General features: G+C 44.0%; 1 protein-coding gene across 2 annotated transcripts in view; it reads left to right on the forward strand.

The window, feature by feature from the left end:
- The window catches only part of CARD19 (caspase recruitment domain family member 19), a 70,066-nt gene that overhangs the window by 11,191 nt on the left and 32,234 nt on the right, over nucleotides 1-26,641 (forward strand). Inside the window, exon 1 of one of the 2 annotated variants that reach the window (XM_077452094.1) lies at nucleotides 1,601-1,745. The exons of the other annotated variant lie outside the window; for it this stretch is intronic. Within the exon in view, the coding sequence (XP_077308220.1) occupies nucleotides 1,739-1,745 (7 nt within the window). The 5' untranslated portion in view covers nucleotides 1,601-1,738. Of the gene's footprint in view, nucleotides 1-1,600; nucleotides 1,746-26,641 lie in introns of those variants that run through there. 2 annotated transcript variants of the gene reach the window in all.

Below are 26,641 nucleotides of genomic sequence, written 5' to 3' on the forward strand. Positions count from 1 at the left end.
TACATATTGGCCTAAACTGAGGAGAAAATTTATTTTTTTTATATATTTTTGGGGGATATTTATTATAGTAAAAAGTTAAAAATATTTTTCAAAATCAAATCTTTTTTTGTTTATAGCACAAAAAATAAAAACCACAGAGGTGATCAAATACCACCAAAAGAAAGCTCTATTTGTGGGGAAAAAAGGACGTTGATTTTGTTTGGGTGTAACGTCGCACGACCTTGCAATTGTCAGTTAAAGTGACGCAGTGCCGAATCGCAAAAAGTGCTCTGGTCAGGAAGGGGGTAAAATCTTCCGGGGGTGAAATGGTTAAAATACACCTATGATAAAAATGATACACCCTTCATTTCTTTGAAAGTGGGAAAACGTACAAAATCTGCAGGAGATCAATAAATGATTTTCCCCACTGTATGTACAATGCAGCATCTGGTGTGCAGCAGGGAGCGGTGGAATCACAGCGGTGCCAATGTGTCGACTGCAGCGCATCACACAGTTAACTTTTTTTAACATTTATATTAATGTACTTTTTTGAAATGTTACATGGTGCCATTTCATGAAGTTCTATTGGCTGCTGTTTGGTGCAAGGTGGTGTATTGCCTCACAATGTGCTACACAGGAAAAAATAAGGCCTGCCATACTATTCTTAGTGCACACCACCCCGTTGTGGTCAGGTAGGTGACAAGTCATTTCACCTTGTCTTGCTGTGGGACTGTGCTATAATATCCGTCCAACACAGTCCCACCGCACTTGGTGTAAACATACTTTAATGGCGCGTACACATGATCAGATTTCTCGTTGAAAAAAGATATGACGGCTTTTCTGGCGGGATTCTGCTCAAGTTTGCCCTGCATACACGCGGTCACGCAAAATTTCGCTGAAATTACAACCGTCAAGAACACGGTGATGTACAACGAGCTGAGAAAATAAAGTTCAATGCTTCCGAGCATTCGTCAAATTGTTTCCGAGCATGTGCAGGAATTTTGCACGTTGGAATTGCCACAGATGATCGCATTTTCGGGGAGGAACTTTTCCCGACCGAAAAATTGAGAGCATGCTCTCAATCTATTGCTGGCAGGAATTACGCCAGCAAAAGACCGATGGAGCATACACACGGTCGCATTTTCCGACGAAAAACTCTCATCTCGTCTTGCAGCAGACCGAAATTCCGATCGTGTTTTATAAGGCCCAGTTCCCACCACAATTTCTGTTTTCTAGATGCATTTCTGCATGCACATTTTTTATGCATTCTAGTGTGTTTTACCTTATTTTTTTCTTCATCTCAATTGTGGATATGTGCGTTCCACTGCACTTTTGCTGCGTTTTGCCGCATTCCAGATGCATTCCATACAGAAAGAATGCAACATGTTTTTTCTATTTTAAACTAAATGGGTTGTTTTACAAGTTGAGGTTTCACAACATTTATATTCTCTTCTTCATGTCATTATTATAAAGAATACAATCTCTGGCACAATAGTTTCTTCAGACAACGAAGGAGTTAAAGTGTGCTGGGTTTTGGAGGCTGTGGAAGGAAGAGGCTGCAGCAGCCATTGCCAGCAATGATCCGGTTCCACCTTAAGGGGAGGAAGCTCTGGGTGTAACCTGAAGCTGGGTTTGGTTCCTTGCTTCTGTCACTGAGGCTCATCAGAGCTATGGGAGGGACAGACAGACAGACAAACAAGGAAGTCCTCCCCTATAGATTGCCTTATCACCCATAGGAGGCTGCAGCAATCCTTCCAGCATGACAGGTCAGTGAGCACAGACCCTCTGTCTATCATGTATTGCAGTGTGCGCAGGGCATGTGACTTGGTGACACTGGCTTGTCACTGCAGACAGGAGAAAGTGACTTTGGATAACTTTGTGCAGGCTGCTGAATGTCGGAGGCACAGAGTCCTGTACATGTGTCCTATTCTCTGATATTACACACCATGCTTGCTATGAAAATAGTATTAGCCCCTTCTTTATAAGTGGGGTGATTTGAGGACTCAAGCCTCTTCATTTATGACTTGGAAACATTTCCTGATCTCTTCGGAGGCAAGGTAGAAAGTAGTAAGGATGTGTAGATCTCATTAACGCTTAGTAACCAATCAGATTTCACCTTTTATAAGGTAAGTGCAGTCAGAGCAATGACAAATACATTCTGATTGGTGGTTTTGTACATTGCTTTGTGTCTGCACTTATAAACCTGTTAGGGCTCATTCATACAGGTGTGGACACCCGTCCTCTGTACTGGGGCGCTGTCTGCTGCGTGTGCGTTCAATTCAGAGAGAAGGCCGCCCATAGAAGTGAATGCAGATGAAGCACATCCTCCGAGCTGAGACAAAGTGTCTCAGCACCCATCTGATTGAGCCCTTACTTTTCATGGGAGAAGACTGAAACATTCCCAGTAAATTTTTTGGGGGTTACATGTTTTTTAAATTTCAACTTCTGTTTTTTTTAAGTCGCTCATACATAGATCGAAATTTGGCCAGTTCATCAGGGACCAGTCGAATTTCAGTCTATGTATGGGCTAGAGTTGCCACCTCATCCCTTTAAACCCGAACACATATTAATTACACAGGTTCTGTGGCTGATTAAAGTGGTTGTAAACCCTTACAAACCACTTTGACCTACAGGTAAGCCTAGATTAAGGCTTACCTGTAGGTCCAAGCAATATTTCCTAAACCTATATGGTTTAGGAGATATTTGCCCGAAAACGGGCACCGCTGTCTACGGCGCATGCGCCGTAGACAGCGGCGCGCAGGCGCACTGAACGCGGCAGTTCCAAAAATGGAGCTGCCGCATTTGTCGACTCCCGTGCGCGGGAGTGACGTCATCGCGGCTTCGCCGAATGACAGCGGCGGAGCTGCGAGACGCCACCAGCAAGATGGATGCGGCGGACTACAGGGGACAGCGCGACTTCGCTGGCTCCTGTGTCAGGTAAGTGACACATAATGGGCTACTATGCGATGCATAGTAGTCCATTATGCTTTACCTTTGCAGGGAAAAAAAGAGGAAGTAAACTCATCAGGGTTTACTTACTCTTTAAAGTTGAAATGAAACTCACTTGGTGTCTTATCTGCACTAAATTAGTCTCAGAACCTGTGTAATTCATATGTGTTCCGGTTTAACCACTTGAGGTCCGGGTCATAGCTGAATGACGGCTACAGCGCTGACCTCAATTTCCGGGAGGCCATCATAGGACGTCCTCCCCTTTGCACGCTCCGGTGCGCGCTGAGACTCAGGTGATCACCGATCCGAGTAAGGGGCCGGTCCCAGCCCCTTGCCATGTGATCAGATGGCAGCCAGTGACAGCTGATCACATGATGTAAACAAAAGCTCGGTAATCATTTTTATTTTTTTTTCTTCTCACGCTGTCCGCGATCACCGGCTTATGTTGCAGGGACATAGGTCCCAAAGAGGAAGGAGGCACATCAGCCTCCTCTGGGCCAACAGTACCCCCCGTCAGTGCCACCTGCCACTTCCACCTGCCAGTGCCCATGAGTGCCACCTATCAGTGCCACCCATCTGTGCCCATCACTGCTGCCTCATCAGCGTACATCAATGAAGGAGAAGAATTACCTGTTTGGAAAATTTTATAACAATATATATATAAAAAAAAAACGCAGAGGTGATCAAATAGCACCAAAAGAAAGCTCTTTTTGTGGGAAAAAAAATGATAAAAATTTAATTTTGAGTACACTGTTATATGACCGCGCAATTGTCATTCAAAGTGCATCAGCGCTGAAAATTGGTCTGGACAGGAGGGGGGTTTAAGTGCCCAGTAAGCAAGTGGTTAAAGGGATGAGGTGGCAACCCTAGTATGGGCTAGCTGGTTGTACACAAATCAATCCATCAATTAACTTGTGTACAACTAGCCTGTAAGGCCAGCTATACACTGAGTGAGTGAATATTTTTCCTGCAACCACAGGAAGCTTTATTGCTTTCCTTTTAACCGCTTCCCGTCCGCCCTATAGCCGAATGACGGCTATAGAGCGGACGCTCTCATCCGGGAGGCCGTCCCTGGACGTCCTCGTGTTTACTTCCGCAATGCGCGCCGCGGGCGCGCATCGGGGAAGTTTTGTGTTTGCCGTGTCCCCCGGAGACAGGCAAACAGATCGCTGTAAACGGCCAATCACAGCAGCCGTTTACAGTGCGATTGGCGTGTCCAATGTGAGATGATCTCATATGTAAACATATGAGATCATCTCTCAGCGCCGCTCTCCCTCCTCACACAGACAGCGTGTGAGAGGGGAGAGATGAACGGCTGCAGCGGCTGTAAGTGGAAAAAAAAAAAACGTAAAAAAAGTCCCATCCTCCCCCAGTGCTATCTGTCATCAGTGCCACATAGTGCCATCTGTCATCAGTGCCACAAATTAGTGCCATTTGTCATCAGTGCCACCTGTCAGTGTCACGTGTCATCAATGGCACTTATCAGTGCCATCTGTCATCAGTGTGACACGTCATCGGTGCCACGTATAAGTGCCATCTGTCATCAGTGCCACATATTAGTGCCATCTGTCATCAGTGCCATGTGTCATCAGTGCCACGTATAAGTGTCATCATTGCCGCGTATCAGTGCCATCTGTCATCAGTGTCACGTGTCATTGTCCTGGTGCTCCAGGGGCTTCAAAAGTGTAATAGGTAGTCAACAAGTTAGATGTGTAATTTATGCTCCTAGAACACCTGATGGCGCTCCCTGCATGTTGGGTCTCTCTATGTGGCCAGGCTGTGAAAAAGTCCCACACATGTGGTGTTGTAATACTCAGGAGGAGTAGCAGATTTTTTTGGGGGGTGTCATTTGTGATATACACATGCCATGTGAGAGAAATAACATATTACAATGACAATTTTGTGGAAAAAATAAAAAAAATGAAAAATCTTAATTTTGCAAAGAATTGTGGGAAAAAATTGACAACATCAAAAAGCTCACTATGCCTCTTACTAAATACCTTGGAATGTCTACTTTCCAAAAAGGGGTCATTTGGGGGGTATTTGTACTTTCCTGACTTGTTCGGGTCACAAGAAGTGAGATCGGCCACCAGTACATCAGATGTGATCAATTTTGTATGATTCGCACCACAGCTTGTAGACTCTCTGAGGCTGCGTACACACGGGCGGACTGTTCGCCCAACTTTGTTCATCAAACAGTTTGACAAACAGTCCGCTCAAAATTAGCATGAGCGGACTTGACCACACACGACGAACGAACAGTCCGCTGAAAACTTGCGCGATGACGTGAACGGCACGTACGACGGGACGAGAGATTCGGCGTCCGATACACTACAATGCAACCTTCGCCGTGTAAATTCTTTCTGAGCATGCGCGAGACTTAGTTTGCCGAACAAGCCTACACACGAGCGGACTGTTCGCTCAAACCAAGTTTCAGCGGACAGTCTTACGGAAATTCCGAAAAACTTTGTTCGTCAGACTGTCCGCTGAAACTGTCCGCTGAAGCCCACACACGAGCGGACTGTCCACTAAAACACTGTTCAGCAGACAAAGTTGGACGAACAGTCCGCCCGTGTGTACGCGGCCTAACTTTCACAAAGACCAAATAATATCCACTAATTTGGGTTATTTTTACCAAAGATATGTAGCAGTATAAATTGTGGCCAAAATGTATGAAGAAACATTAATAATTTTGCATAATTTTGTCACAGAAACAAAGAAATATGCGTTTTTTTTTTTCAAAATTTTCGGTCTTTTTTTCATTTATAGCGCAAAAAAATAAAAATCCCAGAGGTGATCAAATACCACCAAAAGAAAGCTCTATTTGTGGGAAAAAAATTCATTTGGGTACAGTGTTGCATGACTGAGTAATTGTCATTCAAAGTGTGAGAGCACCGAAAGCTGAAAATTGGTCTGGGCAGGAAGGGTGTTTAAGTGCCCAGTAAGCAAGTGGTTAAATGACAGGTATGCCTAAACGTGGTAGTCTCTGACGTGTGTAGCGTCGCCCCATTACAATTGGACCCTTTCATGTTCTATTCTACTTCACAGTAGAGAAACAAAAGGGAGAAGCAGGCTTTCCGAGTTCTTGAGGACTTTAATTGTAGCTTGTACCTGCTGAGCAAGACTGCATCTCAATGGGCAGAAATCTGGTTATGTGCTGTATTACATCCAAAGTTTATATTAAAGTCGTACTAAAGACAAAGAATTTTTACCTTTTTATACATTCACAGCATTAGGGTAAAAGAACGCCTCAGTACACTTACAACCACTCTACCCCCCCCCCCCCCCATTCCAATCCTCGGGCATCGGTGTGAAAAGTGAAAGGAGTTGTACGGCTATTTTCACACTTTTTAACTGCTAGCGGCGGAAAAGTGCTTTGCAGGCGCTTCGGCAGTGCTGGCCGTTGATTTCAATGGCAGGGGCGGTGGAGGAGCTGTGCATACAACGCCCCAAAGATGCGGCTTGCAGGATTTTTTCATCCCATCCTGCAAGCGCACTGCTCCAGTGTAAAACCACTCGGGCTCTCCCACTAGGGCTGCAGGGGAGCTGTTTTTTAGGAGCTTTACAGGCGCTATTTTTATCCCAAATGCGCCGGAAAAACGCCTCAGTGTGAAAGGGGTCTAGGCAGTAGGTTTCTTTTTATCTTAATGCATCCTATGCATTAAGATACAAAAGCCTGTGTGCAGCAGCCCCCCCCCCCCCCCCCCCCAATACTTGCCTGAGGTCCATCTAGTTCCAGACTTCCATGAATGTCTCAGCCGTCTGAGAGTCTCCTTCTTGGTTGGCTGAGACACAGCAGTGACGCCATTGGCTCCTGCTGCTGTCAGTCAATGAGGGGATGGGGCCGAGTCGGGGCTCTGTGTCTAAAGGACACAGGGGGCTGTGACTGAACTCGGGTGCCCCCATAGCAAGTTGCTTGCTGTGGGGGCACTGAACAGGAAGGAGGGGGTCAGGATCACAGAAAAGGGACCCAAGAAGAGGAGGATCCAGGCTGCTTGGTGCAAATCCGCTGCAACAGGGCAAGTAAGTATAACATGTTTGTTATTGTTATAGGGAAAAAAACGAGACTTTACAATCACTTGATTTCTCCCATACCCTTAACACTAAGGGTATGGGAGCAATTGGCTCCTGCAGTGATTTGGGAAGAGGGAACAGGGGCGTTACTTGATGGGCGCTGCTGTGTATATGAATGGATGCACACAGCCCTGGGAGCATGCACGGGAGTCTCCTTAGCAGCCAAAGTATGCATGTGGAGTGGGACACAGAGGGATGGTCATTTTGGGAGTTATTTAAAGCGGAGGTCCACCCTAAAGTGGACCTTCCGCTCATCGGAACCCTCCCCCCCTCCGGTGCCACAATCGGCACCTTTCAGGGGGGAGGGGGGTGCAGTTACCTGGATAATCCAGGTAACTGCACCCACTTCCGGGACAGCTCTCTGCGGAAAGGGGCGTAACTTACGCCCCTTTCCGCAAGTGCCCCGCTGCCTGCTGGGAAACACACAGATCCCAGAGGCAGCGGGGAGCGTCCTTATTGCGCAGCGCAATTCGCGCATGCGCAGTAGGGAACCGGGAAATGAAGCCGAAAGGCTCCATTTCCTGATTCCCATACCCAAGATGGCGGCGGCAGGGCCCGACAGACGACCTAGCGATCGGCTTCGGGTGCCGACATCGCGGGCGCGCTGGACAGGTAAGTGTCACTATTTTAAAAGTCAGCAGCTGCAGTATTTGTAGCTGCTGGCTTTTAAAAAAAAAAAAAACGCGGAGTCCCGGTGGACTCCCGCTTTAATCCAGCAAACGATGCTGACAATGCTGGTCAGGATTTCAATACAGAAGAGGCATTGTGTAGTTGTGTGTAGTCGGCTCATACAGGAGCACAATAAAGATCTAGCAGATCACTGGGTATTTTTCATCTTTTTGTAATAAAACATGGGGAGATGTACTGAACTTCTTCTTCTTTTTTTTTTTTTCCCCTGAAAGGTTCTTTTGGTTACCACCTCCAGCTGCCCACCTGAACATTAACAATACAGTCAGGACAGTGCCATACACATGCCGCTGCCGTAATGCTTTGCGACCGTGCAGTTTTAAGTCCGGGTGCAGAGTCTGACAGGCGATAACACCTGTCAAACTTGCCCATTGAGTTCAATGGGGCCACACCAAAACAGAGAGCCAAATGCTTGGGTCACAGTTGCGACACAGTCCTGCATTGTATCATTACCATCCAGTAATATTAAAAATAAAAAAAGCCATCCAGGAGGTGGCAGTAGTGTTTCCTAAACACTTGTCAGATGCTGCTACTATACTGCCCTCTGAAAAGTAATTCCAAACAGGTAACTTTTCAGAGGGTGGCACACTTACTGCAGAAGTTAAAGAATCCTTCAGGGAAGGAATGGGCAATGTACCAGCAACAGAGGCTCTGAGGTGGGGAATTGTTCTGTTCATCTCGTTTCTCTGCGTGAAGGAAGGTTTAGGGAAAACAAGACCGCACCATTAGCAGTTCAGACTAGAAAAAGCAGAGGACTTGTCTATTGTTTGATTTCAAAATACATGTTAATTATGTATATAGAAAGACACCATTATTCTTAGATAAAACCCCACAGGCTATGACACCATCTCACATGTGTGGAAATGTGAAAAGATGTCTTGTGATTGCACTTTGAAGTGCCATATGGGATAAACCTGATTGATCTTTAATTGAAAACGTAATATTCATTTCATTTGCTTTGTTGTCAGATGTACACTACTGGTAGGAAAAATCACATCTGTGTTATCTATAAAGTATGAATACAGCATCACCTGGAGGAAAAGCAATGGTGCCGCAATCTTAAACTGCATTTAGCAGTCTGATGAAGCTTTTTCAATGAGGGATATATAACACTGCACAGGGGATAAACACCCCCCCCCCCTCCGGTGTAGCTCAAAACTGCCCCCCCCCCCCCCCCCCAAACCACTTGCCGTCCACCCGTCACACTTGCACAGTGGCAGAATGGCATGGCTGGGCGAAACAACGTAATGCAACGTCACTTCACCCTGTGGCCACTAGGGGCGCGTGAGCGCCGCTGCAGGCACGTGCGCCCCTCTGCTCGCCTACGGAGCCGAAGCGAGTGCCCGGTGCTCGCGATCACCGCCAGGCTCCTGCGATCACTTGGGGCACAACTTCCAGTTCTCCGAGTGGAGAACAGACAGCTCGCCTGTTCATACAGAGTATAAACAGCAATCTGTCATCTCCCCTACACAGTTCCCTCCCCCCTCTTCAGTTAGAACACAGCACTAGGAAACACAATTAACCCCTCGATCGCCCCCTAGTGTTAACCCCTTCGCTGCCAGTGGCAATTTTACAGTAATCAATGCATTTTTATAGCACCGATCGCTGTATAAATACCAATGGTCCCAAAAATGTGTCAAAATTGTCTGATGTGTCCACCATAATGTCACAGTCCTGATAAAAATCGCAGATCGCCGCCTTTACTAGTAAAAAGAAAAATAATAATAATAAAAAAAAAGCCATAAAACTATCCCCTATTTTGTAGACGCTATGGGGTTTATTTACTAAAGGCAAATCCACTTTGCACTGCAAGTGCACTTGGAAGTGCAGTCGCTGTAGATCTGAGGGGAACATGCAAGGAAAATAAAAAACAGCATTTTTGCTTGTACATGATTGGATGATAAAATGAGCAGAGCTTCCCCTTGTTTCAGATCTTCCCCTCAGATCTACAGCGACTGCACGTCCAAGTGCACTTGTAGTGCAAAGTGGATTTGCCTTTAGAAAATAACACCCTATAACTTCTACGCAAACCAATCAATATATGCTTATTACGATTTTTTTTTTTTTCCCCAAAAATATATAGAAGAATACATATCAGCCTAAACTGAGGAAATTTATATATATATATATATATATAATTAGACATGTGCAGAGTAAAATATTTCGTTTCGGAATTTCGTTTTCGTCCGAAAACTTTTAATTTATTTAGTTACTCCCGAAATTCGTTTTTATTTATTACGTTTTTCGTTCAAAAATTGCATTCGTCCGAAAATCCACATGAATTACGATCGAATCTGTCTTTGAAGGCTTATGGTGTCTGTCGAATGTATAAAGAAGATTCGACAGAGCTAGTATATAGCATACTTTAGAACCCTATTAAAGTCTATGGAACTCCAACGTTCAAAATCTAAAGTGCTAATTGTAAAGACTAATTTGCAAGTTACTGTCCTAAAAAGTGTTTGGGGACCCGGGTCCTGCCCCAGGGGACATGTATCAATGCAAAAAAAAGTTTTAAAAACGGCCGTTTTTTCAGGGGGAGGTGATTTTAATAATGATTAAAGTGGAACAATAAAAGTGTAATATTCCTTTAAATTTCGTAGGGGGGGGGGGGGTTGTCTATAGTATGTCTGTGAAGGGGCTCATGTTTCTGGTGCTTAGAACTGTCCCTGCACAAAGTGTCATTTATGCAGGAAAAAAAGTCCTTTAAAATCACTCGCAGCTATTATGAATTGTCGGCTCCGTAATACAGAGAACACTCATTGAAAGTCATTGATAAAAAAAAATTAAAAAAAAATAAAAAAGCGTGGGGGTCCCCCAAATTCAATTACCAGGCCCTTCAGGTCTGGTATGGATATTAAGGGGAACCCTGCTTCAAATTTAAGAAAAAATTTGACGTGGGGTTCCCCCTAAATATCCATAACCAGACCCTTCAGGTCTGGTATGGATATTAAGGGGAACTCCGCGTCAAATTTAAAAAAAAATTGACGTGGGGGTCCCCTTTAAAAATCCATACCAGACCCTTTATCCGAGCACGCAACCTGGCAGGCCGCAGGAAAAGAGGGGGAGACGAGAGAGAGCGGCCCCCCCCTCCCTCCTGAACCGTACCAGGCTACATGCCCTCAACATTGGGAGGATGCTTTGGGGGTCTGTGACCCCTCAAAGCACCTTGTCCCCATGTTGATGAGGACAAGGGCCTCATCCTCACAACCCTGGCCGGTGGTTGTGAGGGTCTGCAGGCGGGGGGCTTATCAGAATCTGGAAGCCCCCTTTAACAAGGGGACCCCCAGATCCCGGCCCCCCCCTGTTTGAAATGGTAAGGGGGTATAAAAGTACCCCTACCATTTCACAAAGAAAGTGTAAAAAATAGTTAAATAAGACAAACACACTTTTGAAAAATTCCTTTATTAAAAATAAAAAAAAGATTCCAGCGGTGCTAATCCACTCTTGCTATCCAGCGACGGACGGTCATCTCTCCAGCGATGGCTCATCTCATCCAGCGCAGCGAATCCATCCTTCTTCTGTCTCCGTGGAGGAGACACTGCAGGGTTTCCGGCGGCCTGACGTTTCTTATATATGGAGGGCGGGGCCACCCGTCACCTGACCCCGCCCCCCTCTGACGCAAGGGGAAACCCAGGGTTCCCTGTGACGTATGGGTGACCCCGCACTCCTCTGATGTAACACAGGCAGGTTTCCGTTACAATTTTGTTTGGGTGCAATGTAGCACAACCGCGGAATTGTCAGTTAAAGCGACGCAGTGCCGAATCTATAAAAGTGCTCTGGTCAGGAAGGGGGTAAAATCTTCTGGGCTGAAGTGGTTAAGTAAGGATGACGCTGCTTGCCCTGCCTTCTTCCGCAGCCTCTTGGGACAGACAGACATTCCAGGAGGTTGCAGGACCATTCGTAGAAAGCTTGCGTGTTTACTGAAGGACAATGACCCCTCAAAGCACCTTGTCCCCATGTTGATGAGGACAAGGGCCTCATCCTCACAACCCTGGCCGGTGGTTGTGAGGGTCTGCAGGCGGGGGGCTTATCAGAATCTGGAAGCCCCCTTTAACAAGGGGACCCCCAGATCCCGGCCCCCCCCCTGTTTGAAATGGTAAGGGGGTATAAAAGTACCCCTACCATTTCACAAAGAAAGTGTAAAAAATAGTTAAATAAGACAAACACACTTTTGAAAAATTCCTTTATTAAAAATAAAAAAAAGATTCCAGCGGTGCTAATCCACTCTTGCTATCCAGCGACGGACGGTCATCTCTCCAGCGATGGCTCATCTCATCCAGCGCAGCGAATCCATCCTTCTTCTGTCTCCGTGGAGGAGACACTGCAGGGTTTCCGGCGGCCTGACGTTTCTTATATATGGAGGGCGGGGCCACCCGTCACCTGACCCCGCCCCCCTCTGACGCAAGGGGAAACCCAGGGTTCCCTGTGACGTATGGGTGACCCCGCACTCCTCTGATGTAACACAGGCAGGTTTCCGTTACAATTTTGTTTGGGTGCAATGTAGCACAACCGCGGAATTGTCAGTTAAAGCGACGCAGTGCCGAATCTATAAAAGTGCTCTGGTCAGGAAGGGGGTAAAATCTTCTGGGCTGAAGTGGTTAAGTAAGGATGACGCTGCTTGCCCTGCCTTCTTCCGCAGCCTCTTGGGACAGACAGACATTCCAGGAGGTTGCAGGACCGTTCGTAGAAAGCTTGCGTGTTTACTGAAGGACAATGAATGGTCTTCTGTGCTGCACAAACACGAACCACGGCAAATGCATAGGTGTGAACTTATATATAATAAGCTGCATTCGTTTGAACTTGTTGAAAGCTTTCTAGCCGCTTGTTTAGTGACAGCCAGTATTCCCATGTGATCTGCGTTCAAAACTCCACCCTGCAACTGAAGATTGATAAAGAAAGCTGCTTGGAAAATGCTGAAAGTACCCATGTCCAGCTACACCACTGGGCACAGATTATGCTCTGTATAATGTTGGTTAAACAAAAAAAATGAATCGAATATGACCCGCCGTAACCATTTAACAGGTTTTTCCTGCCACTTTTAGTTTACAACTTTAAATCAGTATTTTTTGCTAAAAAATTACTTTAACCCCCAAACATTATACATTTTTTCTTAATTTTTTTAAGGATCAAAAATTATGATTGTTGCAATTTTTTATATCGCACGGTATTTGCGTAGCGGTGCAAGAGCAATTTTTTGGGGGGAAAAAATACACTTTAATGAATTTAAAAAACAAAACATCATATTTACATTTATTTTTAGTCAAATGTGAAAGATGATGTTATGCTGAGTAAATAGATATCTAACATGTCACGCTTTAAAATTAAAAAAACGCTTGTGGAATGGCGACAAACTACGGTACTTGAAAATCTCCATAGGCAACGCTTTAAATACCTTTTACAGGTTACCTGTTTAGAGTTACGTAGGAGGTCTAGTGCTTGAATTATTGCATAATTATATAATTATATATAATGTAATAATATATTATGTAATATAAGGATTGCGGTGATATCGCACATGTGTGGTGCGCATATGATTTACAAATGCAACTTATGTATGCGTTCGCTTCTTTGCGTGAGCATGGAGGAATGGGGTGCTTTAATTACATTTTTTTAATGTTTATTTTACTCTTTATTGTGTGTGTGTGTGTGTGTGTGTGTGTTATAGATATATATCTAATTATTATTATTATTATTATTATTATTATTATTATTATTATTATTATTATTATTATTATTTTGTTTTGTTTTACACTGACCCTTTTTTTTTTTTTTTTTTTTATCACTTTTATTCCTATTACAAGGAATGTAAACATCCTTTGTAATACAAATAAGAATGACAGGTCCTCTTTATTGAGAGATCTGGGGCCAAAAAGACCCCACTGGCTGAAAATCAGCTGGTTCAGCAGGAACTGGGCGAATATCAGTCAGCAGGTGCATCTGTCTCTCTGCCTTTTTTTGTAGGGACATTCTGAAATAACAGCATCCGATGGGCACTTGCAGCCAATGGCTATAAGCGTTGATCTGTGAATTCTCTCAGAATTTAATAGAACTGCAGGGGAGATCGCCGCACCGACATCACTTGTATTGGTACGGTGATCTGTCAGGTTTATTCGTTCAACCATCAGTGTGTACTTAGCTTTACTGAAACCATTGTCCTCCTTGTATAGCGGATATCATAAATCAACTGTTGATAAGAAGGGAGGCAGAGTAATAGCGCAGTGTGTGTTCGCTTTTTCTGGTGGCTAATCATCCAGAAGTCTCTATTACAATAAAAATCTTGCAAAGAAAAAATCACGGCAAACATTGACATAACTGAACCACTTCCATACTGGGGACTTTCCCCCCTTCCTGCCCAGGACAATTTTCAGATTTCAGCGCTGTCACATTTTGAATGACAATTGCGCAGTCATGCCACACTGTACTGAAACTACATTTTTATCATTTTCTTCCCACAAATAGAGATTTCTTTTGGTGGTATTTGATCACTTCTGCGTTTTATTTTTTGCTAAACAAACTAAAACCGAAATTTTTGAAAAAAAAAACGTTTTTCTTTGTTTCTGTTTATAAAATGTTTTCTCCTTCACTGACAGGCACTGATGGACACTGAGGTGATGGCACTGATAAGGAGGCACTGATGGGGCACTAATAGATGGCACTGATAGGCAGCAGTGATGATGAGGTACCGACAACCTTTACTGAAGGGATTGGCACTTTGGGCACTGACTGGCAGCTGATGGGCAGTGATTGGCAGATGTGGTGGGCACCTCCTGGTGTTGCGATGTGTCAGAGTGACACACTACCATTTGCCGTGGGCGGTGATTAAGTTATCCTGACTGGATGTTATATAATGTCCAGCAGGATAAGCTGCGATCACGCCCACGGGGGTGCGCAGCGATCGGTGGTGTGTCATTCTGATACACGGCAACTACGATTTAGGTAAAGAGCCTCTGATGGAGGCTCTTTACCATGTAATCGGCTGTGACCAATCACAGCTGATCACAGTGTGTAACCAGGAAGTGCCGGTAAACGGCTTTCCTCGGTACGCGCTGACAGGGAGAGCCAATCGGCGGCTCTCCTATCAGAGGTGGGGTCTGCGCTGATAATCAGAGCATTGGTTCTCAGCTCAGCTCCCATCAGAGGTGCCCCCCACATATGCCCGTCAGCGGCCAATCTTTGTTCTTTGGATGCTTGTCACCAGAACAGTAATAGATGGGGCATCTTCCAATGGGGACACTAGTTCTGGCGACAGCAAGAGATTTCCTCACTTTGGAGGGATTTTCTCTTGCTTCCTATTTGGCTATGGGACAGGAATTGAAGGGAAATCTCCCCAGTGGGACACAGATGGCAAAAAAATAAATACTGACAGGGCTTATAACCCTCCCTTACTGTAAATAAAAATTAAAAACTTTTTGTCTATAATGATACTTTAGAGTTCATCTCCAAATGAGATTTGTCTCCCACCCAACTCCTTTCATCCATTCTGAACCTTTCTTCATAAAAAACAAAAACAAAAACAAACTTTTGATAGCAGTTTTTCATCCATCCAGTCAGATGTCTGTGTCCCTCACTGGCGCCTCCTCCAGGAGGTGGAAGGCACTTCAGCACTGTGGTCAGGGCCTGTTTGTTTAAACGCTGCGTATTGTAAATAATTACGTGAAATGCTGTTATTTTTTTACCATTTTTTTTTTATGCATCTCAGTGTTGCTGATCTCCTCCCGCCTGTTAAGCTTCTCTTGTCTACAGCTTGTTTCAGCATTGGCTACATATCACTGCTTAGGTGTCAGAAACCATGAAACAGACAGAGATAGAAGTACATTTAAATCACACTTGTTTATTAATAAAAATAAAAGGGTAAATAGAAAAAAGCGTAGTCAAGCATAGCCAGAGTCCAGTAGCCAGATCGGGTAGTCAGCCAGTCCAGATGTCAGGGATCCAAGGAGAGCAACTGCAAGCAGGATAGAAGCCAGGAGGGATGTCAGCAAGCCAGTCTTGAAACAAACAGCAGGAGATGGTTCCTAGTGATGTGACCAATGCAAAGGCAAATGAAAGAGTGAGCTGGAAGGCTTTAAATAGGCAGGTCAGACCAGCATCATCAGGAACAGCTGGTAATTGTGGAAAGAGAAGAGAGCTGGCAATTAGCCGACAGCTGAACGGCCAGCCCAGAGGAGGAAGGGCTAAGCCAGCCCTGACATTAGGGCTAGGAATGAGCTTGTGTTCTGATCCCAGTCTGAACCCACCTGAGATATCTGCCAGGAAACGGTCACTGTACAAAGCCAATCATATATGGCCAAGGCATTCCCTGCCCCTCATTCACATGTATACAAGGGGTTTGTATATGTGCAAGGCTCCAATTATCCAATCACATGACAAGTCACACCAGTGTGACCAGGGACTTAAAGTGACGTTTTAACACTCCATACCTAGATGCTTCTTATCACATATTAATTATGTATCAAGCTTATTTTAATTTTAAAATAAGTATATGATAAGTTCTTCAATATCAGGAGCAGGTTGAGTTCTTTGATTAGTCCTTGAAAATGATTTTTTTAATTGTTGGCACCTGCACACCAGCTTGTGCCTAGAACATTTCTCCTGTAATAATACCAGCACATGCCCACAAGGACATACACAGTAACAAGGGCATTCCACTGCAGGAGCAATCTAAGTACAATAAGTGAAAACATGTTAGAGGCCTATAATTCTATAGAAGGAATGTAATGTAAGGAATGTGGTGTCCCCTGTTCTTCTGTGTGGTTCTCTGGGCAATAGGGCACAAACATAGTGCATAGGAAATATTTTGTATGTATGCATACACCGGTCAACCAAAACTTTATGACCACTTATAGGTTAAGTGAAAAAACGTTAATTATCTTGTTATAATTACATCTGAATTTTTATAATGGCATCGGAAAATTGGGGGGTATATTCGGCAGCAAGTGAACACGTCCCTGAAGTTGATGTGGTGAAAAAAGGGCGTGACAGTCTGTATATGAGGCCACGTAGCCCCAGACCGGTCGGGGTGACCTTGTCGACCCGTGTCCACAGACAAAAGTCTCTACGGTGGGCACAGGGGCAGACTGACAACTCATGGGGCCCCTGGGCAATAGGATGTCGGTAAAGGACATTTCAGTGACAAATGTAAAAAAAAGCTGATTTTTACATACCGTCCCTGGCTTTACTGAGGCTGACAAACCTGATGGGGCCCCCTAGTGGCCTGGAGCCCTCGGGCAGTGCCCGAGTGGCTAAATGGTCAGTCCACCCCTGGGTGGGCATGTGATCATCAGAACTTGACCATAGAGCAATTGAAGAAGGTGGCCTGGTCTGATGAATCACGTTTTCATTTACATCAAGTGGATGGTCAGACGTGTGTGTGTGTGCGTCGCTCACCTGGGAAAGAGATGGCACAGGATGCAGTATGAGAAGAAGGCAAGCTGGCGGAGGCAGTGTGATGATTTGGGCAATGTTCTGTTGGGAAACCTGGATCCTGCCGTTTATGTGGAGGCTACTTGACACCACCTACTTAAACATTGTTGGTGAGCAAGTACAACTCATTCATGAAAACAATATTCCCTGATAGCAGTGGCCTCTTTTAGCAGGATAATGCACCCTGCCACACTGCAAACATAGTTGAAGAATGGTTTGAGAAGAACGACAATGGTCTTCACGAGGGAATTGGGGGGGGGGGGGGGGGGGCTTCAGTAACCAAAACTGCAATGTTTATCCTCATAACATGTTACATGGCTAACAGAGGGCAGAATTAGAAATAGACTTGAAAATATTAACCTAAAAGTGGTTGTAAACCCTTACAACCAACTTTGACCTACAGGTAAGCCTAGAATAAGGCTTACCTGTAGGTCCAAGAAATATCTCCTAAACCTATACGGTTTAGGAGATATTTACCCGAAGACAGCCACCGCGATGTGCCGGGAGTGCCGTCATCGCAGCTCCGGCGAATCACAGCACCAGAGCCGCGAGAACCGGAAGTCGCTCCGGGATCCATGGCAGCGGCGAAGAGGAAGACGGAGCACCGCTTCGGGGGCTTTGTTCTCAGGTAAGTTATTCATAATGAGCTAGTATGCTATGCATACTAGCTCATTATGCCTTTGCCTTACAGGGTGTGCTTTTAAAAAAATAAAATAAAATTGCCTTTACTTCCTCTTTAAAGAAGTATGTTGTGTGTTTTTTTTTTTTTTATGGGGAATTCATACTTACCTAGGTGGATGCAGCATCGGTCCGATACTCCAGCGGTCCCCCAGCATCTCTGCACTGAGAACCGAGCCGCCGAACACAGCCAATGGCTTGGTTCTCACTCCTCCCTGAGCGAAGAGATGCTACCTGTCAGTATCTCTCCTGCTCTGATCCTCCATGCTCATTGGAGCGCTGAGCTGTGGAGGGGCGGGGATCGGCTGTCTCAGCGGCTCGCTAAGACATGAGACTGGCATCAGTTAAGACAGCTGGCGGATCCAGACTTGGGAAGTTGGGATGACGCGCTGCCTCGACTGATTGCAGTGACGTGAGCGGAGAGTGGACTTCAGACCAATTGGCGCTAAAAACGGGTCACAGGAGTGCAAAACTAATTGCACTTCTGTTACCCAGAGGAAACCTCAGGCTGGAATTCTTCCTTAATAAGTCACCGGGACCAGATGGCTTGCACCCAAGGGGCCTTAAGGAACCCAGTCAAGTAATTGCCAGACCATTGTTCCTAATTTTACGAACAGTCTACTGACTGGAATGGTACCAGCTGATTGGAGAAAAGCCAATGTAGCACCAATATTTATAAAAGGGCCAAAATACATACCTGGGAATTACAGACCAGTTAGCCTAACATCAATAGTATGCAAGCCCTTGGAGGGGATAAGGGACTACATACAAGATTTTAGTAATGACATCGGTATAGCAGTAATCAGTGTGGATTCATGAAGAATCATTCTCGCCAAACCTCACTAAATCTATTAACCTACTATGAGCAGGTGAGTTGCCATCTAGATAAAGGAAGACCCGAAGATGTGGTGTATCTGGATTTTGCAAAAGCATTTGATACAGTTCCCCCATAAACGTTTACTGTACGTTGGTAAGGTTCGTTGGCATGAACCATAGGGTGAGTACACGGATTGAAAACTAGCTACAGGGGCGAGATCAGAGGGTGGTGATAAATAGGGAGTACTCTGAATGGTCCGGAGTGGGTAGTGGGGTCCGCCAGCAAACAGAATATTGGCATGCATTAAAAAGGGTATTAACTCCAGAGATAAAACAATAATTCTCCCACTCTACAAGACTCTGGTCCAGCCGCACCTAGAGTATGTCGTCCAGTTCTGGGCACCAGTCCTCAGAAAGGATGTGCTGGAACTGGAAAGAGTCCACAGAACAACAACAGAGGGCAACAAAACTAATAAAGGGACTGGAGGACATTTAGTTGTGAGTACTGAACTTATTCTCTCTGGAGAAGAGACGCTTGAGAGGGGATATGATTTCAATGTACAAATGCCTTACTGGTGACCCCACAATAGGGATAAAACTGTTGCATGAAAGGGAATTTAATAAGACACGTGGCCATTCACTAAAATTAGAAGAAAAGTGGTTTAACCACTTCAGCCCCAGAAGAATTTACCCCCTTCCTGACAAGAGCATTTTTGCGATTCGGCACTGCGTTGCTTTAACTGACAATTGCGCGGTCGTGCGACGTGGCTCTCAAACAAAACTGACATCCTTTTTTTTTTCCCACAAATGGAGCTTTCTTTTGGTATTTTATCACCCCTGCAGGTTTTTATTTTTTGCACTATAAACAAAAAAAGAGCTACAATTAAAAAAAAAAAAAAAAACGCAATATTTTTTACATTTTTCTATAATAAATATCCCCCAAAAATATATAAAAAAACCATATTTTTTCCTCAGTTTAGGCCGATACGTATTCTTCTACATGTTTTTGGTAAAAAAAAATGCAATACGCATTTATTGATTGGTTTGCGCAAAAGTTATAGCATTTACAAAATAGGGGATAGTTTTATGACCTTTTTTATTAATAACTTTTTTTTTTTTTTTTACTAGTAATGACGGTGATGGGCTATTTTTATCATGACTGCGACGTTATGGTGGACTCATCTGACGTTTTTGACACATTTTTGGGACTATTGTCATTTATACAGAAATCAGTGCTATACAAATGCACTGATTCCTGTGTAAATGACGCTGGCAGTGAAGGGGTTAAGTGTGTCCTGGGGAGTGTTTCTAACTGTGGGGGGCGTGGCTTCATGTAACATGTCACTGATCTCTGCTCCCAATCACAGGGAGCAGAGATCAGTGACACTGTCACTAGGCAGAACGGGGAGATGCTTGTTTTACATTAGCATTTCCCCGTTCTTCCTCCCCGTGAGACGATCGCGGGTATCCCCGCGGTGAACAAGTCCGCATGACCCGACTCATGGAGCTTTCTGCAGGTCGCCTCTTAAAGGGCAACGTACAGGTACGTTTGTTTGCCTGTACGAGCCCTTCTGCCGACATATATTGTCGTGAGGTGCTCGGCAAGCGGTTAACCTTTAAACTGCGTAGAGGGTTCTTTACTGTAAGAGTGGTAAGGTTGTTGAATTCCCTTCCCATGGGCAGTGAGCGGGGGGCATCGATAATGTCAAACCTATTAGATAAGTACCTGAATGACCACAACATACAGGAATATACAATGTAATACCGACATAAAATCACACACATAGGTTGGACTTGATGGTCTTTTTTTTTCAACCTCGCCTGCTATGTAACGGCGAGTTCAAGGTGTTGATTTGACCTCCCAATTCTCCAGCTCTCAATCCAGTGGAGCATCTGTGGGATGTGCTGAATTAAAACACGTCCAATCCATTAAAGGATCTGTTACTGATGGCTTGGAGGAGATGCCACAGTATAACTTCATAGGTCTAGGCTCAATATTTTTTTTTTTAGATTCTGTGCTCAACTGTTCGATCTATTTTTTAGATTCTAGGCTGAACCGTTTGATCCCATTTTAGATTCTAGGCTGAACTGTTTGATCCATTTTTAGATTCTAGGCTGAACCGTTTGATCCATTTTTAGATTCTAGGCTAAACTGTTTGATCCATTTTTAGATTCTAGGCTGAACTGTTTGATCCATTTTTAGATTCTAGGCTGAACTTTTTGATCCATTTTTTAGATTCTAGGCTGAACCGTTTGATCCATTTTTTAGATTCTAGGCTGAACTGTTTGATCCATTTTTAGATTCTAGGCTGAACCGTTTTGATCCATTTTTAGATTCTAGGCTGAACCGTTCGTTCAACCTATTTTTAAATTCTCGGTTCAACAGTTCATTATTTATTTTTTATAACATCCTTGGCTCAGCAGTTCAATCTATCTTTAGATGCTGGGCTGAACTGTTCAAGAAAAATAAAAATTAGATGTCATGGTTGCATCAAGGACTAATAAACTGCAAAACAGTATATCTTTTTTTTTCCTTGGGATTGGATATCTTTTACAGTCAAAGTAAAAGCTCCTCCATTATCCATAGGAGGGGCACGACATAGAAGTATTATGTGCTGTGCTTGCCTGGCTCCTGGGATTGCACAAACTCTTGATTTACGGTTATCAAAAAATGACAGTTAAAATTCTGTTATTTCTGCAAATTCATAATTTGGCATCTTCTACTATACTATAGAAGGTGTATGTGTAGACTTTGTGTGAAAATAAGCGAATATGGAAAGTGTGACTAGTCATATGACCACAATGGGCTTTTCCCTACCGTGATGTTCCAAACTTGGTCCATATATGAAAAGTACGGCCAGTGCTATTCACTATGTCACAAAAGCAGCAGGAGAGCCCGTAGGGCGAGCTTTTAAAAGCAGCGGCTCCTAAACCACCTTGGTACGAGTCTGACACAAAATGAAGAGTTAGGCTGGCCATACACTATACGATTTTCCTGTTCAACTTGCCTTTAGATTTAACAAAACCATATAACATCAAGTCACACCTAAGCCCTTTCAGTTTGTATGCAATCAGGCAGGCCCTTGTACTACATAGCTGAAGGTAAATCTAAAGGAAATTGAATAAGAAAATTGTATAGTGTATGGCCAGCCTTAGTTACAGTATGTGCTTATTGAAAATATACTTACCTTTTTAGATTGTTGAAAATGGGTTATATAAAAGGCCCTTTAGATAAGGTTATACATGCTTTAAAGGGGGAGTCCACCTAAAAAAATATATATATAATATATATATATATATATATATATATATATATATATATATATATATATATATATATATATATTTTTTTTAAAGCCAGTAGCTACAAATACTGCAGTTGCTGACTTTTAATAAATGGGCATTTACCTTTCCTGGAGTCCAGCGATGTCGGCAGCCGAAGTCGATCAATCGCTCAGCTCTCGGCTGCTGCCGGCGCCATTTTCGATGAGGGAATCGGGAAGTGAAGCGTTGCGGCTTCACTTCCCAGTTCCCTACTGCACATACGTGAGTCGCGCAGCACAATGAGAATGGTCCGCGCTGTCTCTGGGACCCGTGTGTGACATTTTTGCCCATTCTTTGCAAAATAGCTCAAGCTCTGTCAGATTGAATGGAGATTGTCTGTGAACAGCAATTTTCAAGTCTTGCCACAGATTCCCAATTGGATTCAGGTCTGGACTTTGACTGGGCCATTCTAACACATGAACATGCTTTGATCTAAACCATTCCATTGTAGCTCTGGCTGTATGTTTAGGGTCATTGTCCTGCTGGAAGGTAAACCTCCGCCCCGGTCTCAAGTCTTTTGCAGACTCTTAACAGGTTTTCTTCTAAGATTGCCCTGTATTTGGCTCCATCCATCTTCCCATCAACTCTGACCAGATTCTCTGTCCCTGCTGAACAAAAGCATCCCCACAACATGATGCGGCCACCACCGTGTTTCACGGTGGGGACAGTGTGCTCAGGGTGTAGCTTTTAAGCCAAAAAGTTACATTTTGGCCTCACCTGTCCATAGCACCTTCTTCCACATGTTTTTCTTTGTCCCCTACATGAGTTCTCACAAACTATGAACAGGACTTCTTATGGCTTTCTTTCAACAATGGCTTTTTTCTTGCCACTCGTCCATAAAGGCCAGGTTTGTGGAGTGCACCACTAATAATTGTCCTGTGGACAGATTCTCCCACTTGAGCCCTGCAGCTTCTCCTCAGTTACCATGGGCCTCTTGGCTGCTTCTCTGATTAATGCTCTCCTTGCCCGGCCTGCCAGTTTAGGTGGACGGCCATGTCTTGGTAGGTTTGTAGTTGTGCCATACTCTTTCCATTTTCAGATGATGGATTAAACAGTTTTCCGTGAGAGGTTCAGAGCTTAGGATATTTTTTCTAACCTAACCCTGCTTTAAACTTCTCCACATCTTTATCCCTGACCTGTCTGGTGTGTTCCTTGGCCTTCATGATGCTGTTTGTTCACTAAGATTCTCTAACAAACCTCTGAGGGCTTCACAGAACAGCTGTATTTATATTGAGTTTAAATTACACGCAGGTGGACTCTATTTACTAATTAGGTGACTTCTGAAGGCAAATTGGTTCCACTAGATTTTAGTTAAGGGTATCAGTGTAAAGGGGGGCTGAATACAAATGCACCCCACACTTCAGATATTTATTTGTAAAAAAAATTGAAAACCATTTATCATTTTCCTTCCACTTCACAATTATGAGCCACTTTGTGTTGGTCTATCACAAAAAATTCCAATAAAATACATTTACATTTTTTGGTTGTAACATGACAAAATGTGGAAAACATTAAGTGGTTATGAATACTTTTTTCAAGGCACTGTAAGAATGCTCTGTATATACAGCATGTCATGTTTCCAGACCAGAAGGGAGAGAAGAGAAAATTGTTGATTGAAAGGCCCCTTTCACACGGGGCAGACTCCGTAAAGCGCATCCACCTGCTCAGCGGGGGATCTCTCCACTGATCCCTACTGAGCAGGCGGATGACAGGCCCATGTCCACCGCTATGCAGAGCGGACACAGCCCCGCTGTTCTCTATGGGGCCATCGGATGGAAATGGACCGTCTTTCCGTTTTTCGATCGGTCTGTCATCTGATCCACCAGACGGATGGGGAATGGATCCCCCATCCGTCTGTTCTTGGTGGAAAGGATCAGATTGGATGGCGGTGTGTGTCAGCGGACACGTGTTCACCGACATCCGCTGTTCCATAGAGAACAATGGATGGTCCCATCAGGTCCGTCTGAAAAACTGGCAGACTGACATGATCGGATCACCTATTTTTAAACTTAATTTTGTAAAGTATTTATAAGTTTCAAATACACTCTGCAGAAAGATCAGTGCGTTCACATAGAGAACAGAGGCACATCTTTGCAGAATGCTGGCAGGCATAGGCTTTTCTACTCAGTCTGTCACTGCAGAGTCAAAAACTGACGTTGACAAAACAGAATTCTTTGCTTTTATGGCATTTTTAGTAGCAGGCTTTTATATCGGGTTTTTTATAGTCAAGGTTATTGTTTTATGGGTGGATTATTACTGTGGCAGTGTGAAAATGAAATATGATGAAAGATATAGCCCTGTAGATAACTAGTGTAGGAGCCTGACGGGGATTTACAGGTTTGTCTGTCAGATTTAGTTTCTGGTATAACGCTTTGGTTTACAGGGGTGATGATATGTATAATTTAATCTTTTTCTGCATGCATTTTATCACAGTGCTCCTCCTCGTCCAGTGCACCCAATAGACATACAATTGGTTCTCGTGGAATAGATATCATATAAACCTGTGATATTACATATAGAACCTTCAATAATGGCAAAGTTTGGGGCACTTTCACATCATGTGGATTAGGTCCCCATGATCACCTTCACATTTCAAACAAAGTGGGGTATCCCTAATGCCCTATTTATGTAGCCGTACACATATACTCTGTGTAGCAAATTTTTTTTTTACCTTGTCAGAAATCCCTGTTGCTAGGCAGTCTTCCTAATCTGCCTTCTTCCTGCTCCTCGGTGATCTTCGTCTTCTCTCCTCATCGCGTTGTCTTCTGGGTAATGGGGCGTGATGTGTTCTGGGAACTGTGTGTTCCCTAACACAGCGCGTCCCATTCATAAAGTGCCGTGCGCATGCGCAGTAGGAAACGGGCAGTGAAGGCTCCACTGCCTGTTTCCCTTAGTGAGGATGGCAGCGCTGGGACCCGACACCCAAGGGACATGTCGGCCTCGGCGGCCGACATCGCGGGCGCCTTGGAAAAGTAAGTCTCCTTATTAAAAGTCAGCAGCTACTTTTTTTTTTTTTTTTTTAACTGCTGACCTTAAAAAATAAAATAAAAATTCAGCTGAAACGCCGCTTTAAGTATCATAGGCTCTAGAGATCATTCCATTTTTATTGTCTTCCATAAAGATCCCCCTGTATCAATGTGTGGTCAGTCAGCTGGAGGGGAGCGTGTTGTGATTGTGTTTGTAGTGCGTGACCTAGCTGTAAGTATTTGAAAAAGTTGGTGCGTGGAATATCAAATTCCGCTTGGATTTCCACCTAACTAATATTAAAAAAGCTCACCCCCCCTCCCCCTCTAAGCCCTTGTACACACGGTCGGACCGTTTTGTCGGATAATCCGACTGTGTGTGGTCTGCATCGGACTGTTTCCGTCGGAATATCCGTCGGACCATATTTTCCAACTTGTTGGAAATATTTTCCGACAAACTGGTCCGATCGGACATACTCCCATCATGTGTAGAGTATTTTGATCGGACAAAGTGCCACGCATGCTCAGATCAAATTCCTACACCAAAGCTATTGGCTACTAGCCTGAACGTAGTCCCGTCGTAACGAAATAACGTCATCATGTTCTGAACGATCGGATTTTCCGACAACTTGGTCCGACCGTGTGTATGCAACACTTTCGGACACAATCCGTCGGACAAAATCCGTCTGACAAAATCCAACGGATTTGGTTGGCAGAATGTCCGACCGTGTGTACAAGGGCTAACACTTTTGGCTAACCTGTATAAGAAAGATCTATATACTTACCTATTTTCAGATTGCTACGGTGTCCTCATGAGATCCATCTGCCCCCCAGTGTCAGCCAATGGCGGCCGCAGAGGAGAGCAGGGAGCCCTTATACCAGATGGGTCATAGGAGCCTATGGGTGATATCACTACTCTCCCAGTCATTCCAGCCTGATCTCTCTTGTCCTCTCCCCTGCATCCGTTTCTGGCTTACATAGGGAAAGCAGGTAAGTATATACTGTATAGCTTTCTTGCATAGGTTTTATAAGGGGGAGGGAGCATTTTTGCGATTATTATTATTATACAGGATTTAGTATGTTTTATCCTGGAACTCCACTTTAAATCGATCCTGTTACTTTACATGGGCAACCATTGGTTTGCGTTGAAAATCCCTGGTAGATACTTATCTAAAAAAAAAAAAAAAAAAAAAAAAAGACCAGTTGCTTTAATAAAACACATGAAGACAAATGAAATTATGGTGAAAGAACCGAGTAATTGATTTCTGTCATCTCTCAGGAGCACTTGGAATGGATTTTCAATGACAGGAAAATATTCCCTTCTGGGAATGTTGAAAGAGAATGGAAGATAATAATGGATCAAATGCATCTCCAAGCTGATAATTTATATATCTCTGCTGCTTTTTATAAATATTCATTCTCTATTTTTGCATTCTTCTAGTACAGAATAAGCTTAGTTCTAGTATCATGGCCCATTCTCGCTTTACTTCTGAAAGCCATGAATCGTAAGACAAATAATTTTCAAGTAAAGTTTTTTGATCGCACCTTCGTGTCGGAAAACCCGGGCTATAGAAGTTCCATGTTTTTCTACAACTCTGGCAGAGCAAGCACAGAATGTCTTCTCTACATCATAGCGAAGCTTATGTCAATGCAGCACTTAAAGCCCAACTCCGGGCAGATAAAAAAATGATCCCCTACCCACATTGAAAGGGTTAATTTCTCATTTATGTCTAGGGGAACAATAAAGA

This window comes from Lithobates pipiens, unplaced genomic scaffold (assembly GCF_037356315.1).
Source record: "Lithobates pipiens isolate NorthernLeopardFrog02 unplaced genomic scaffold, aLitPip1_a1.2 Scaffold_23, whole genome shotgun sequence".
NCBI classification, from domain to species: domain Eukaryota; kingdom Metazoa; phylum Chordata; class Amphibia; order Anura; family Ranidae; genus Lithobates; species Lithobates pipiens.